We start from the raw sequence: 13,118 nt of genomic DNA, 5'->3' as shown, positions 1-13,118 counted from the left end.
TCCTTCCCTCCACCAACAGCTTTTCACTAGTGCAGATGTGAGTTATCCCTACAACACATCCTCCATTCCCAAAATTATCCCAGCTTCAACCTATCCATACACACTCCACCCAACTGTTTCCACACTATCTGTCCTGTCACCTCCCCTCACCACCACCATTGTGCTCTACTCTCTGCCAGTGCATCCACCAGTCTTTTTCCCCTTTTCTACTCTTTTCCTTATCAAGCTCCCTTTCAACACATATCAGTTGCATTCTGGCAGGAATGTGTGTGTGTGTGGGGGGGGGGGGGGGGACTCTTGTGAAAATTTTTTTCTCCTTTTCCTTTCTGAAGAAGTCTTTGGTCGAAAGTTTACATGGAACATTCTTTTCATCGTGTGTCTGCAACCCAATGAGTCAACTTTACAGTACATAGCAATACATCTTTTTCATAATATTGCAGACTTTTATAACTTACCGTTACGCTGTCTTCAGAGCTTAGTTCCAACACAGTTGCAGTGTCCATTACTGCACAGTTTGGATCAAAGACTCATAGTACCTGATATTTGTATGGGTCAGTAAGGACAAAATACAGAATCATACTTCTTTCTTTTTTCAACTGAGCATGAGCTTTTCATACACTGATCTTACTGGTCTTCACAATTATTTGATTACTAGTAGAATGTTTAAATATTCTGCTGCAATTATAATTACATTAGCATGTTACTGAGGTGAAATTGTGTGAAAACTTCTGTGGAAAGCAAATTTTAACATGGCAATAAAAGGAAAAGTGTACAGGACAAAATAAATTGCTCCCTCCATTAAAATTTCTGCTTAATCCTGTACCCATTGCATTTTTAATAATAAACAGCTGCTAGAGTAATTTGTCATACTGACATAACCTGTTAATTTGATCATTTGCAACTACCTTAAAAGTTCTGTGAGACACATTTGGGTGTTGGCTTAAGCTCTAGAGCTACACCTCCCCTACACCACTGCCCCATCTGCAAGGGATGCCACCCCTACTGTTGTCTCCTCCACAGCACTATCTGCACAGCTAGTAGCTACATAACATAGCACACAGTATGTGAAAATATTCAGGTGATAACTTAACCCATTTGCTGATCTTACCTTAATGTACACGTTTCCAACAAGATGGTCTCCCAAGTTGTCACATACATTCATTTCTTCTATTTCACCATACTGCAAGGAAAAATTAACACTTTTAAGAAAAAAAATGTTTGCAGGGAGGAATGAAAACATCAAGGAGTGGAAAACAAATTCAACAAAACTAACAGTTCTGAACAGTATTACTTTACATCTACTTCCTAGAGAGGTGGAGGAAGGAACCATTACTTCCAGTCAAGGCATGGAGTTTCCTTACCTTATCTTCACATTCCACAAAAACATCTTCAAAGAAATTGTCATAATGTTCCTGCATTTCTTCATCTGATACATTTGCCACAACTGAAACAAATACATTTGTCAGTCAACTATTTCACATAACACAATCTCTTAGCAATACTGATACTATGGAGGAAAGTAATCAATATCAACAACACACAGTGCAACAGACAGTCGTTGTACTTACAAATATTAGAATGAAAGTTGCAAGTTTAGAAATTATAAGCAGGTACTTCTTGTACAACGCAATACTATCTGCATTCATTAAACTCTTCGGCATCACAACATTCACAGGGAGTCACCTCAAATTCAAATAAATATGTTCAGTAACACGAAACCACGAAGTGCTGCAAGTTGAATAAATGATTACCTAAAAGGATGAAAGGGAGGTTTAATGTCCTGTCAATGGCGATGTCAAAGATGGAGCATGAGTTATGAAATTACGAAGGACAGATTAGGAATCACCCATGCCATTCTCAGCAATACATTCATATTTGCAATCATGTGGATTGTTTTAGCAATCATGTGGATTGTTTTAAGGTAAACACAGAATACTTAACTCTGTAGAGCCAGACTGGGTACAAGCCCTGCTCCTCACAAATTCCAATCCATTTTGCTAACTTGAATCTATGGATCACTTTGACATGTTCTAGAATTCTATAATGTAAATACCATTTATCATAGTGATCATTCCTTTTATAGAAATACGCTAACTAATGAACTTAAAACCACAGCACAAGCAAAAACAATACATAAAAGAAAATGGATCATGACTATGCTACTGAGAACTGACAGCTAAGACATACTGGTAGAGAGATTTTACAACTGAACAGAATGGAAGATAGACTAAGCAGATTTTCTGATTGGTTGTTGCTATGGCTGCTGACAACTTTGTTTTTCTAATCTAGAAATAGATCTAAAAATAGTAAACATTTTAACAGTTGCAACCACATTTCCAGAGAATATGCCAAGATATTATGAAGATCACAGAGAAACAACACAAAACCTGTTGTGAAAGGCAACACAATGGCCAGCATAAATTTTGGGGATCATGACAATCTGACTGTAGCCTTTGACAAGTCATACCTTAGACCTCCTGTGAATAATGACACAGTGAGACCTCTGCATGACTACGATAGTTAATGCAAAACAAACTAGTTACAGAATGAAATTTGCAAACTGTACGCACCTATTTGATTATACTATCAAAAATATTTCAAAAAAGCACCATAATGTTACATCCATACACCTCAGCAGAAATCTGAAGCCATCACACAAAATGTGTGAATTTCTTGAAGGCCATCACATCAATATTTAGAAAAAGAAACACTACTGTATTGATCAATGAAATCTATATTGTTAAGTATGATTGATCATCAGCTGTATAATCCAAGCTTTGTACTGGCACATAAACCACATTAGGGCAGGTACAACAGATATTACATTGTAAAGGTATGTCCATATGTTCAACTTTGAATAGGAACATAATTTTTCAACAGTACAACTAAACATGCCTATTTGTGCATGCATAATTTCCTGGAAATTACAGTCATACATACAGTGCATTGCTTCCCGGCTTCACTGGGAGTGAGTATCTACAATCTTTAGCAGATGACAGCAGCTGGTGTCATGTGTTATATTGTGTAGTGTGTTGAGGTTACATTGTGAAGTGAATTTTGTGCAAAATGTCTTGACTCCAAAAGGAAGTATGTTTAAACTTATACATAATTACAAAGTTGTATGGAATGTCACTTCCGAAGATTATTTGAATTAAAATTTAACACATATTAGATAATAAGTCTGACCATACTGCTGTGTGAAGTAAGATACCATGAGCTTTGAAGTAGTAAACCAGAAGAACATGCTAGAAGTTCATGAAGGGTGGATGAATATTCATGCTATTGTGATTTAATAACTGAAGCCCAACATTCAAACACAAGAAATGCTGAGGTATTTGTAGCTCCTAAAAAGGTACTAAAAATAGAAATTAAGGAAGATGAAAAAAAATCTGATCTAGTGGATTCTGGTGTCTATGAAACTCCCCAATTTGCCGACTGAGGATGTTAATCTACATATAATATTTAATGATTAAATTGTTTAAACCACTTTTCTTCTAAAACACAAATGGTGCGAAATGCTTTATTTTGAAATATGAAATAAATAATTCAAACAAGTATAAGTTGCCAGTTACTAGCCAACAATATTGTATTGCCAGCCTTAATGCTGCAGTCTCAAGCAGAAAACCTAAAATCTCACTGTGACTCCCTCTTTAAATTTGCATACAAAATACTTTGTACTTCTCATACCACTATTTAAATATTTCTTTACCTATAGTCACTTTTGCATTTCCATTTTCTGTTGCCTTTTCATTACAGCAAATACAGCACTCGCCGGAAGGAAGGGACTCCACAGCAAACTGCTTTTACAATGAGGTAACATGTGGACCCAAGAATGCCAATGCGTACATGCGTCCTTTCCACAAATTTATGTGCATGCTCTTATTCCCATGCATCTGCACACTAGGAAAGAGACATTGTGTGGAGGTTCCTTAACAGTTATAGAGGGGAACAAAAGTGTGGAAGAATCAATGACCCCATTAAATTCCCCATATTAGTTGCTCCGAGTTGTATGTCAATATTACTTATTCTCTTTACGACCATTTCATTTCATAGAATGACTAAGTGGCCCTAAATCAATATTAAATTTGCAACACAAATTTGGAAGCAATTTATTTCCCCCTTTCAAGTAACTCTTGCATTTACAGCAAAATAACAACCCATCAGGTCAGATTTCAGAAGACCATAAAATGCGAACTGAATTCAATAGCAAGGCAAGTCATAGTTCTCAAAGAGAACGTACGTAAAAACATATAAAAGAGCCACTGGTGTGCTTCTGTGCTTCATGCAGGAATGTTGTCAAAATTTGCTGTTATATATATGGGAACAAAAGGTCTGTTACACAGCCAGTGTGGCAGCAAGAGGCAGACAAAGTGTTTCAAAGTAATCCTTTCAGAAGAATGATCTATGTTTTAACCTTGTTTGTAACTGATAAAAATGGCTTTGTGTACTATAGTATTCTTTATATTTTACTTCACCATACTGACACTGTCATTTATAGGAAATTTTACTAAAGGCGTGTCAGTACATCTTGCCATTATTTTGGTTCCTTGGCTTACATACAGATCAAGGCCAGTGACAGTCACAGCAGTGCTTATCTACTGCTTAAGGGTTGGCAATGCATGTGTTCTGTGTAGAAAGTGGTATGATTCATTGATATATCATAACCAATGAGGCGCAAAATGGAGACAATATTTCTTGCACAAAGGCCATTGTCTTTTAGCTTCTTCAGGGTGTATACAGGGACAAGGAAAAAAAATTCCCGGATTATTCCCGGATTTCTCCCGGATATCCCGTTTAAAAAATATAGTTTTTCCCGGGCGACCTACTGTCACTTAGCACAGAAAAAGTTCCCTCGGAACTGTAAAACTTATCAATCCTTTGAATGGTTAACGTTTTATATAATCGCGTAGAACTTCCCGGAAAAAAAGAAAAGCCGGAGCAGAGAAGTTTTGGAAAGACCTTTGATTTGCAACATATACACTGCATATTTTCGTATTACGAAAGTATAAATTCGAATTGCACCAAACACAGCTTGTTAGTTTCCGGAATGTTGCAACCGAGGTTGTGATGTCCTTTTGTAAGCGAGTCATATCTCAAGCCACAAGATCTCGCCAGCCGATGACAGCAGCTATTCAGAGCATAGGACACGTGTTATAGTCAGCCACTAGCAAGATTACTGGTTACATAGCGCGAACACACAAGAGGAAAAGTTAACGGTTTACATTAATGTACACAGTACCGTATATCTACAAGAAAAGCTAAGTTTTCACGTGTAATATTGGTCTTTTTTTGGTGTGATATACTTTAAGATACATCACACAACTGTGCCAGTAAATTTAAAATTGTGACATAAATGCCTCGGCTCGAAATTCTTGAAGTGGCTGGTCCTCAAACTGTTCAGTTTCAAACACTCTGTGATTTAGATATCCATCCCACTTTCACACACGTAACATAATTCATCTTGCGTAAAAAGAAATTTACTTTGAAAGTAACGCTTTTCTAACCACCGTTCGCAATACTGTTAGTTATAGGTTCGATTTACCAGTTGCCAGAGAGCGTCAAAAACGAATTATTGTGCGTGTGCAACTGCAGTGGTGTAGGAAGCCCGCATGTTCGTGTGTATAAAGCACTAAGAGAGCTTACACTACACCATAAAAGAAACAGGGCATCAGAGGATACTCCAAAAGGCATCAAAATTTCGTGAATCATACTAAAATGCATAATTCGGCTTGAAGTGCACATTGGTTTTTTCCAGATTCACAATGAAGTAGGTCCCATCTGATATTAAGCTTTTCAGTGTGGTTTTTGGGATGTAAATTTTCTTGGAGTACCAGTACTCTACGATCTCATGTTTGGTTCTTTATTATGGCATAATGCTATACATGGCAGAAGATGATAACGTGCACTTGAAATTCACCGAAGAGTTGGAAGTACCCAAAATTGTTAAATGAAACACTTTGTTTCAAATAAAATGATTGCCTCAGTGGAATTTCTTTAGCAAACTTGCAAAAATAACTTCATTCTTCTGCAAGGCGATTAATGCTTGACTGCTACTAACTTGGAAAGAAAATAAAATCAGAAACTGAAATTAATAATATATTTTTGCCCTCTGTGATTATGTGAATGTATTTTAATTCACTTGATAGCTCCCAGCCACAGAAATCCGTTTTGTTTTCATTTGACGTGGGAGCTGTACACGAAGAGAAGCAGCGAAATCACTTAACGTAAACACGGGTCACGTGGAGACTAACCCCCTCTCCACTACAACTCTGTGCAAGCGCGAATCTGGCAGCTAGGGCGCGCGAGAAAAATTTTTCTCGTTTGCATCTGGCTGCTTGCTGCTACTACCGATGCAGCTAACAGCCAAACTTCAAGAAGCGGGAAGCGAGAGAAGGTACTGCTTATACGCGAGTCAAATGCGCATGCGCAACAGACCGCTGGCAACTGGTCAAACGAACCTAATGTGAACAGTTGTGACGTCATGCTCATAGCAAGCAGTTTATTGTTACGAAGAATTACAGTCTGTGCCCTACGGCCTTTAACATATTTTTGCTATCTGTAGACGCTTGTGCGTGCACGGTGTTTTGTTGTCGTAAAATGCACATTTCCTTTGCCACTACAGTTTTATTTTTTTCCCTCTCGTTTATATTTTATTGCTGCAGTATCATTCTCCAGTAGCAGGATACAATAACATTCTTTGCTAGAGAATCAATTCTGCAGTCAAAACCACAAAAATGTAACTGAAAGCTAAAACAATGAAAAATTACCGGAATTCCGAAAAATTCCCGGGTTTATCCCGGTTTTCTCCCGGATGAAAAAATTCCCGGGTTTTTCCCGGAATTCCCGGTTGTCCCGGGTCGTATACACCCTGTTCTTTATGGTGTGTGAGTGAGTTCCAAGAGAAATATTTTGTGATTAAGGCAGCGATAGCTATAAAGCGAACCAATTTACATGATTTAGTGCTGCACAGTGACATCGTCCATTCATGCATGTCTGGTGGATTAATTGCAGAGACACAAAAATGTATCAAATGTGATAGTGAAAATACTCAAAGGGTCAAAGGGTCCTGCAAATGGAATCATCTTGTGTTCTTTATCTCAATCATTGGAGAAGGTAGGGGGATCAATGTTATCAAACTATAGTCGCACATTTGATATATTAATAAACATCCACATACCTTCTCCCATGATTTAATTATGAAACACTGATCCATTTATTCAGTAGGCTCGTGAAGATCGACTGCTTAGCAACACAAGAGCATACAAATATCTCATTGCTTTTTCAAGTATGATTATTCACAGCACTGTCCTTGATTTGCAGATACCAGCACAGTTTGAGGAACTGTAACTCAAACAAGGAACAATTAAATTTATTCACCCTTTCTCCCAAATGTATTACTTCAAAACAAACTGCCTGCTGGCCATGTAACACAAACAGCTTATATCTTGTTCCCATCATATCTCACAGCAAGCACTGACAACACTGCTGCACAAAATGCCCAAGTACATCACTGACCCTATTCTACACCTTTACCTGCAAATGAAACTAAGATATACTTCCTCAAAGTTTTACATCACTTTTTTTTTAAGTTCAAACTTCAGCTTGCTATTTCCTAATTGCCAGGGGAAGTCAATGATCACTTATATATCAGTATTTCCTGGTCACAAGACCACCACAGTAAACACATATCTGAAATGAAGACTTACAAAAATATTCTGTTGCATGTACATACACAAATATCCTAAACAAAATATCAATTTGCATCATTATACAGTATTAAATACTGACCAAAATAAAATTAAATGTACACACAGTGTAAGCAGCTCAAAACCGATGAACACTTCAAAGTACTTCCCACATATCCAAATGTTGCTGCAAAATTAGTGGATGTAGGAGCTGCAATGAACATAAATACTGGAACAAACACCGAATATGTAGTGAGCTGCTTTTCCATAAATGCCTTCTGTCCTATTTAGCATCTTATATTTCTTTATATTTTCGAATCTAAGTGATCTAATACTCCTTCACCATATAAATTCCATATTTGCTTCCATCTAAATACTATATGTTGCAAGTTATTGCTCTGCAAATTTCTTTTATCTTGAAATATATTGTAAATTAATAAAAATTGTAAATTTCTGTTCAAAACTGAGGGAAAATTAACTTCCTTCACCAAACTAAATACAAGCTACAACCAACCATACATCGCGTACCTCAGAGCATCACCTTCTACAGAGTGCATGGATTGTCACATTGACAATTTTCCAAGAAAGCTGGAGAAACTATTTCTTACTTCAAGAAATTTTAATATCAAAATGCATTCATACCACCAAAATTAGTAATACAACTATCTGTAATTATTATTTAAAAAGTTAAATTACTGTTTTTAATCCTGCAATTTAACTTTTCCACAAAAATTGATATATACACCATTTCAAGCTGTCACATTTGGACAGATACTTCATTAGGATCACACCCTTCATTAAATTGCAGGATCATATGCTGTATGTATAATGTTAATTCCCTATCTGATACTATCTATTCTGTTTACCCAAAACTCATTAGTACATCAACGAGCAATAAATAACCTGAGAATCTAATTTCCCTCAAACGCAAAATAGCATTTATTAACTCCCACACATACAGCAGAGACTTAAAACTTAGAAAACCAAACTTACGATGCGAACCATCGGCAGATTTAGCAGAGTTCTGAGGATTGACGTATAGGTTCTGCAGCAGCACGGTCTGAAAATAAAACAATCAACCAATAATACCAAAAACAAATTGCCTTTAGTTCAAAAGCAGGTAGGCATTCACTTTTAACACGAAACTCACCTGGCTGAATGTTGGTTTGTTGTGTATTCTGGAACACCGATCGCCATGGCGACATGCCCCTATCTTGAAGTAGAATGAACAATTAACTCTGAAAAGGGACACAATACAAAAGAACTTCAGTGAGCAAAGGCACCTAGTTAATGCACACAAATATAACTCTAAATTCCTATCGCACTGAACTTCCTGTAGCTGTGTGATGGAAACCGATAGTTCAAACAAGTTTGATAGTCGTAATACACCGCTCTACTACTATTATTTATGTAAAGAGATGACGTTATTTGTCAAAATATCGTGTACAATATCAACCGGAGTAATGCATAACAAACTAATCAATGGCAGAAGAAACCAACAGGCCCAAACGTAACTGAACAATTACGCGTATTTACACAAAAATTTACGGGGCAAAGTTGTTTGAAAATTCTAAGCGCCACTCCACATTGGTTTCACTGTAAAACACGCAGCTCAACAACTTACTTGTCCTTTTCTGTACCAAAAATTGACGCAAGGTATTCTGCCATTCTTAAATGTTTTTATATCACGCCGACCAAATAATTCGGAAAAGAAATCAGCTATATACTGACAACACTACCATCACATCACCGCCATCACAAATGGCGTTCCTTCTTCACAAGGCGAAACTCACAGAATCAACAACCCAACATGAAAAATACATCTCTGGTGCCCAGAGGCGAAAATTAAGGCCTACTCCCATAGAGAATTGTTACTGGCACCAACCACAACAACGTAGTCACAAACAGTGACCACGTTTCTTCTGGCGAAGTTTCCAATGTTGTATGAAATGTCATTTGTGATAACCTGTAATTGTCAGCAGGAGAACAATAACTGATGCTGAAAGATGTAATATTCTTATTAGAGAAGTTATTTGCCCGGAGCGCAATAAATGTATATACAGAAAAATAGTTTCAGCAATAAAAGTTGCTATCTTCAGATCATAAAAAGTATGGCTATTATTTTACAGTCCAGTAATCGTCATTCGTCATAAAGAAGACCTTTTAATACACGTGTCACATATCATCTACATAAATTGACCATTGTGTCACTGTGGTCCACGTATGTAGATGGTATTATTAGAATTTCTTATTTATAAAGAATAACGATAATCAGACTGTAAAATTATTTGAATTTAGCATGCCAAGACTAGTTGTCTACATATATATTTATTGCGATCTGGATAAATAAACTACTCTAGTAAGAAGATTAATTTACTCAAATTTCATATGTCTAGCGGACGACCGGATCTGAAGAACATATAAGCAGAACAAGGAAAAAGTACATTATAATGTACACCATGATATACATACTCCTAAAAGTCGTTAGGCGCATGATCTACGATGTTTTGCAGGTACTTGCAATTTCGATTTAGCATATGTGGCTGGAGTTAGCCCACTGAAATACTGCGTCTTTCATGCGGTGTCCAGTGTCGACGTAAAGCGTCGGTCTCTTTCTCATTACAAATAAATTGAATTTTTAAAGTTGAATTTTACATAGTCATCCTATATAGCGCTCCCAAATTAGTCTAGAACGATATCTGTTTTATCAACATGTGTTAGCAGGGACTGTAAAACACGAAGAACAACCAACAAGCCTACTCCAGTATTGACTGAATAGCTAGTTTTTTTGTCTGTATAAGTCTGTGTTGAAAATATCGGATGAACTGATCTTTTCTAAGTCTTTTTTGTCCTGGTGGATACAGGATACGATTCTGAGTTGTCCTATGTATATCGCAATTTTGTGAGTGCATCTTATTGTTGGCAGTATGTAGATATTCCATGAAATTTCAGTCTTCTTTTCTGATGCCTGCTGTGAGATTTCATGGTTTTCCAGTTGTTTTTCAGGATTATAGTCTATCACCATCTTATATTCTTATGGAGCCGAGTATCTTTCTTAGAACTTCGGGTTCTTCTTTTAGGACCGAGCGAGGTGGCGCAGTGGTTAGCACACTGGGTTTGCATTCGGGAGTACTACGGTTCAGTCCCGCGTCCGGCCATCCTGATTTAGGTTTCCCGTGATTTCCGTAAATCGCTTCAGGCAAATGCTAGAATGGTTCTTTGAAAGGGCATGGCCGACTTCCTTCCCCATCCTTCCCTAATCCAATGAGACCGATGACCTTGCTGTTTGGTCTCTTCCACCAAATAAACCCAACCCAACCCTTCTTTTAGGATATCTTTAGCGTAAAAGTGTTTTGCTAACGTTCAAGACTTCAGGCTTGATAACTGTATTTTGGTGCCTGATTTTCTATGTATGGGCCCACTTTTTTATGTAGATGTTATAAATTTTACCATAAGCTCTCCTAAGCATCATTAGCTAGATTTTCTGTGCCATTTCTCTCTCCTTGTAGGGTCAAGGACTCTGCTGCATAAATAATGAACAATGGAACTCTCTCGATTTGCCCATATGTTGTAATCAGTTTTTGAATAGGTTGTTTTGAGCAGATGTACTTGGTTCTTTGGAAGGATATTTCTTGAGAGATCCTATCTGTTTAGCAACTGTCGTCTCGTTGTCTGCTTGTCAGGTTATCTGCAGGAATGAGGCAAGACGTTTAGAGGCCAATTTTAGGTATTATAAGTCGTAAGGACATACAAGGTTTTGGCTTTTAAGTTCCTTTTTCCCACTCTCGGACAATTCTGCTCAAAGTCAGCTAAACGACGATAGGGGACTACCAAAACTAGTTTGATCGAAACGGTTATGACAATTCACCTACGAATGCTCTATTGGAAATTCTGTTGGTGAGTGTTTGTTTGACGAGATTTAGGGTTTTTGGATCACGTCCTTGTTATTAGAAGATGACGAAAAGAGATTGCCAATTGACTGATCCATACGCCTTCTTGAAGTCCGAAAAGGAGAATATGAACAGGCTGTTCCCAAGCACTTTGTATTTCAATGCTGTTTTCAACCTGAATATTTATTTTATACCGGTTCAGTCAACGTGTAAGACAGCTTAGTAGTCAGCAATTTCGTGACTGAGTAGCTTCTGTACCCTTTGGAGGAGGCATGATAATAGAATTTTGTATGTATCTTGCAGAAGGGAGATTCCTCGACAGTTGTAGGAATCTTTTGTGTTGCCTTTTTTGTGCAGTATGCTGCGAAAGAATGAAAGCGCATTTCCTATCTTTGGGAAATTCCTCTTTCTGGCAAATCTCTGTCGTGCTTTCTGTGAGTTCTTTCAGGGAATTTGGTACAAGATTTTCATCAGTTCTGCAGTGAACCATTTTTTTTTCGAAGCTCTGTTATTTTTGAGTTTGGGGATATGCCAGTGAATCTCTTCTTGTGAGGGAGGTGAGGATTTGGCGTGGGCAAAGTGAAGATTCCCTTAGGGACTCTTTAGGGCGGTTCAGGGCAGTTGAGGAGTTCAGAAAAATATCACGCCAGTTCCCATCAATTTTTCTGATTCGTCAATGTGAAGCTTCCATCTGATTTTTTGAAACAAAAATTTTGTGGGAAATATCCTCTGATAATTCCTGCAAAAGTCCTAAAAAATCTTTTCTGCTGTTGTTGCACAAATTTTCTTGGATAGAATCCAGTTGTTCTTCAGGTATTTCCTTTTGTTTTGTCTGATGGTTTTCATCACTTGTTTTCCGATTTTATAGAAGACTCGTTTATTTTCTTGTGTTTATCTCTAGAAATAAAAGTAAATGAATTAAAAATGTTAATGTTTGAGTATTTATAATTCATCTTGCCCACTCAAGCACCACATTAGAAAATAAGATAATAAGCTGTTAGAGGTTGTAGCTATTAGAACCTGTGCTATATAGGTAAAATAACAATATCAATATTACAATGGTCCTGCCTGCTGTTTACAAAGAGTGTTTAGTAAAATTTTGTGAATTATGTATGATATTCATGTTGTGTATGTTGTAATATGTATTAACTTATTCAATGTAATATGTATTTTTGTATTGACTTATCCCCATACCAATTATACAAGCTATTGTACTGATTTGATCCGCAGAACAAATAATAAATAAATACTTTTATGTTTAAGGAAAGTTTGTTCACATGCTTTTTTGATTATATAAACCCACCAAGCTGTCTGAAATTCCTTTCCTGTGGGTTTCATTCTTTAGTCTTTTGTGTCACTTTAGTGCGAAATTTTTCACAGTTGAAGGTTGATTTTTCTGATTTTGCTTGTGACGAATTTTTGTAGGTATGCTTTTTTCTTTTGAATTTTCTTCAGGCTAACTTTCACTTTGATTCTAATTAAATAATGGTCCAAGTCTATGTTCGCCCCTCCATGGACTTGAAAGTTCAAGAAGAGTAATCAT

The 13,118-nt window shown here is 37.0% G+C and overlaps 1 protein-coding gene across 2 annotated transcripts in view; it reads right to left on the bottom strand.

The window, feature by feature from the left end:
* LOC126092267 (splicing factor U2af 38 kDa subunit) overlaps window positions 1-9,482 on the bottom strand; it is a 37,024-nt gene extending 27,542 nt beyond the window's left edge. The window contains exons 1-5 of one of the 2 annotated variants that reach the window (XM_049907781.1): window positions 9,310-9,482; window positions 8,836-8,923; window positions 8,679-8,745; window positions 1,362-1,444; window positions 1,109-1,180 (exon numbers count right to left, since the gene is read on the bottom strand). In XM_049907781.1, coding sequence (XP_049763738.1) covers window positions 1,109-1,180; window positions 1,362-1,444; window positions 8,679-8,745; window positions 8,836-8,923; window positions 9,310-9,353 — 354 coding nt within the window. In that variant the 5' untranslated portion in view covers window positions 9,354-9,482. The remainder of the gene's footprint in view (window positions 1-1,108; window positions 1,181-1,361; window positions 1,445-8,678; window positions 8,746-8,835; window positions 8,924-9,309) is intronic. The other variant, XM_049907782.1, reaches the window with a different exon arrangement.
* Between the last annotated feature and the right edge of the window lie 3,636 nt (window positions 9,483-13,118).

This window comes from Schistocerca cancellata, chromosome 7, assembly GCF_023864275.1.
Source record: "Schistocerca cancellata isolate TAMUIC-IGC-003103 chromosome 7, iqSchCanc2.1, whole genome shotgun sequence".
NCBI lineage: Eukaryota > Metazoa > Arthropoda > Insecta > Orthoptera > Acrididae > Schistocerca > Schistocerca cancellata.
The sequence above is the reverse complement of the archived record's forward strand: the minus strand, read 5'-3'. Positions and strand labels throughout refer to the sequence as shown.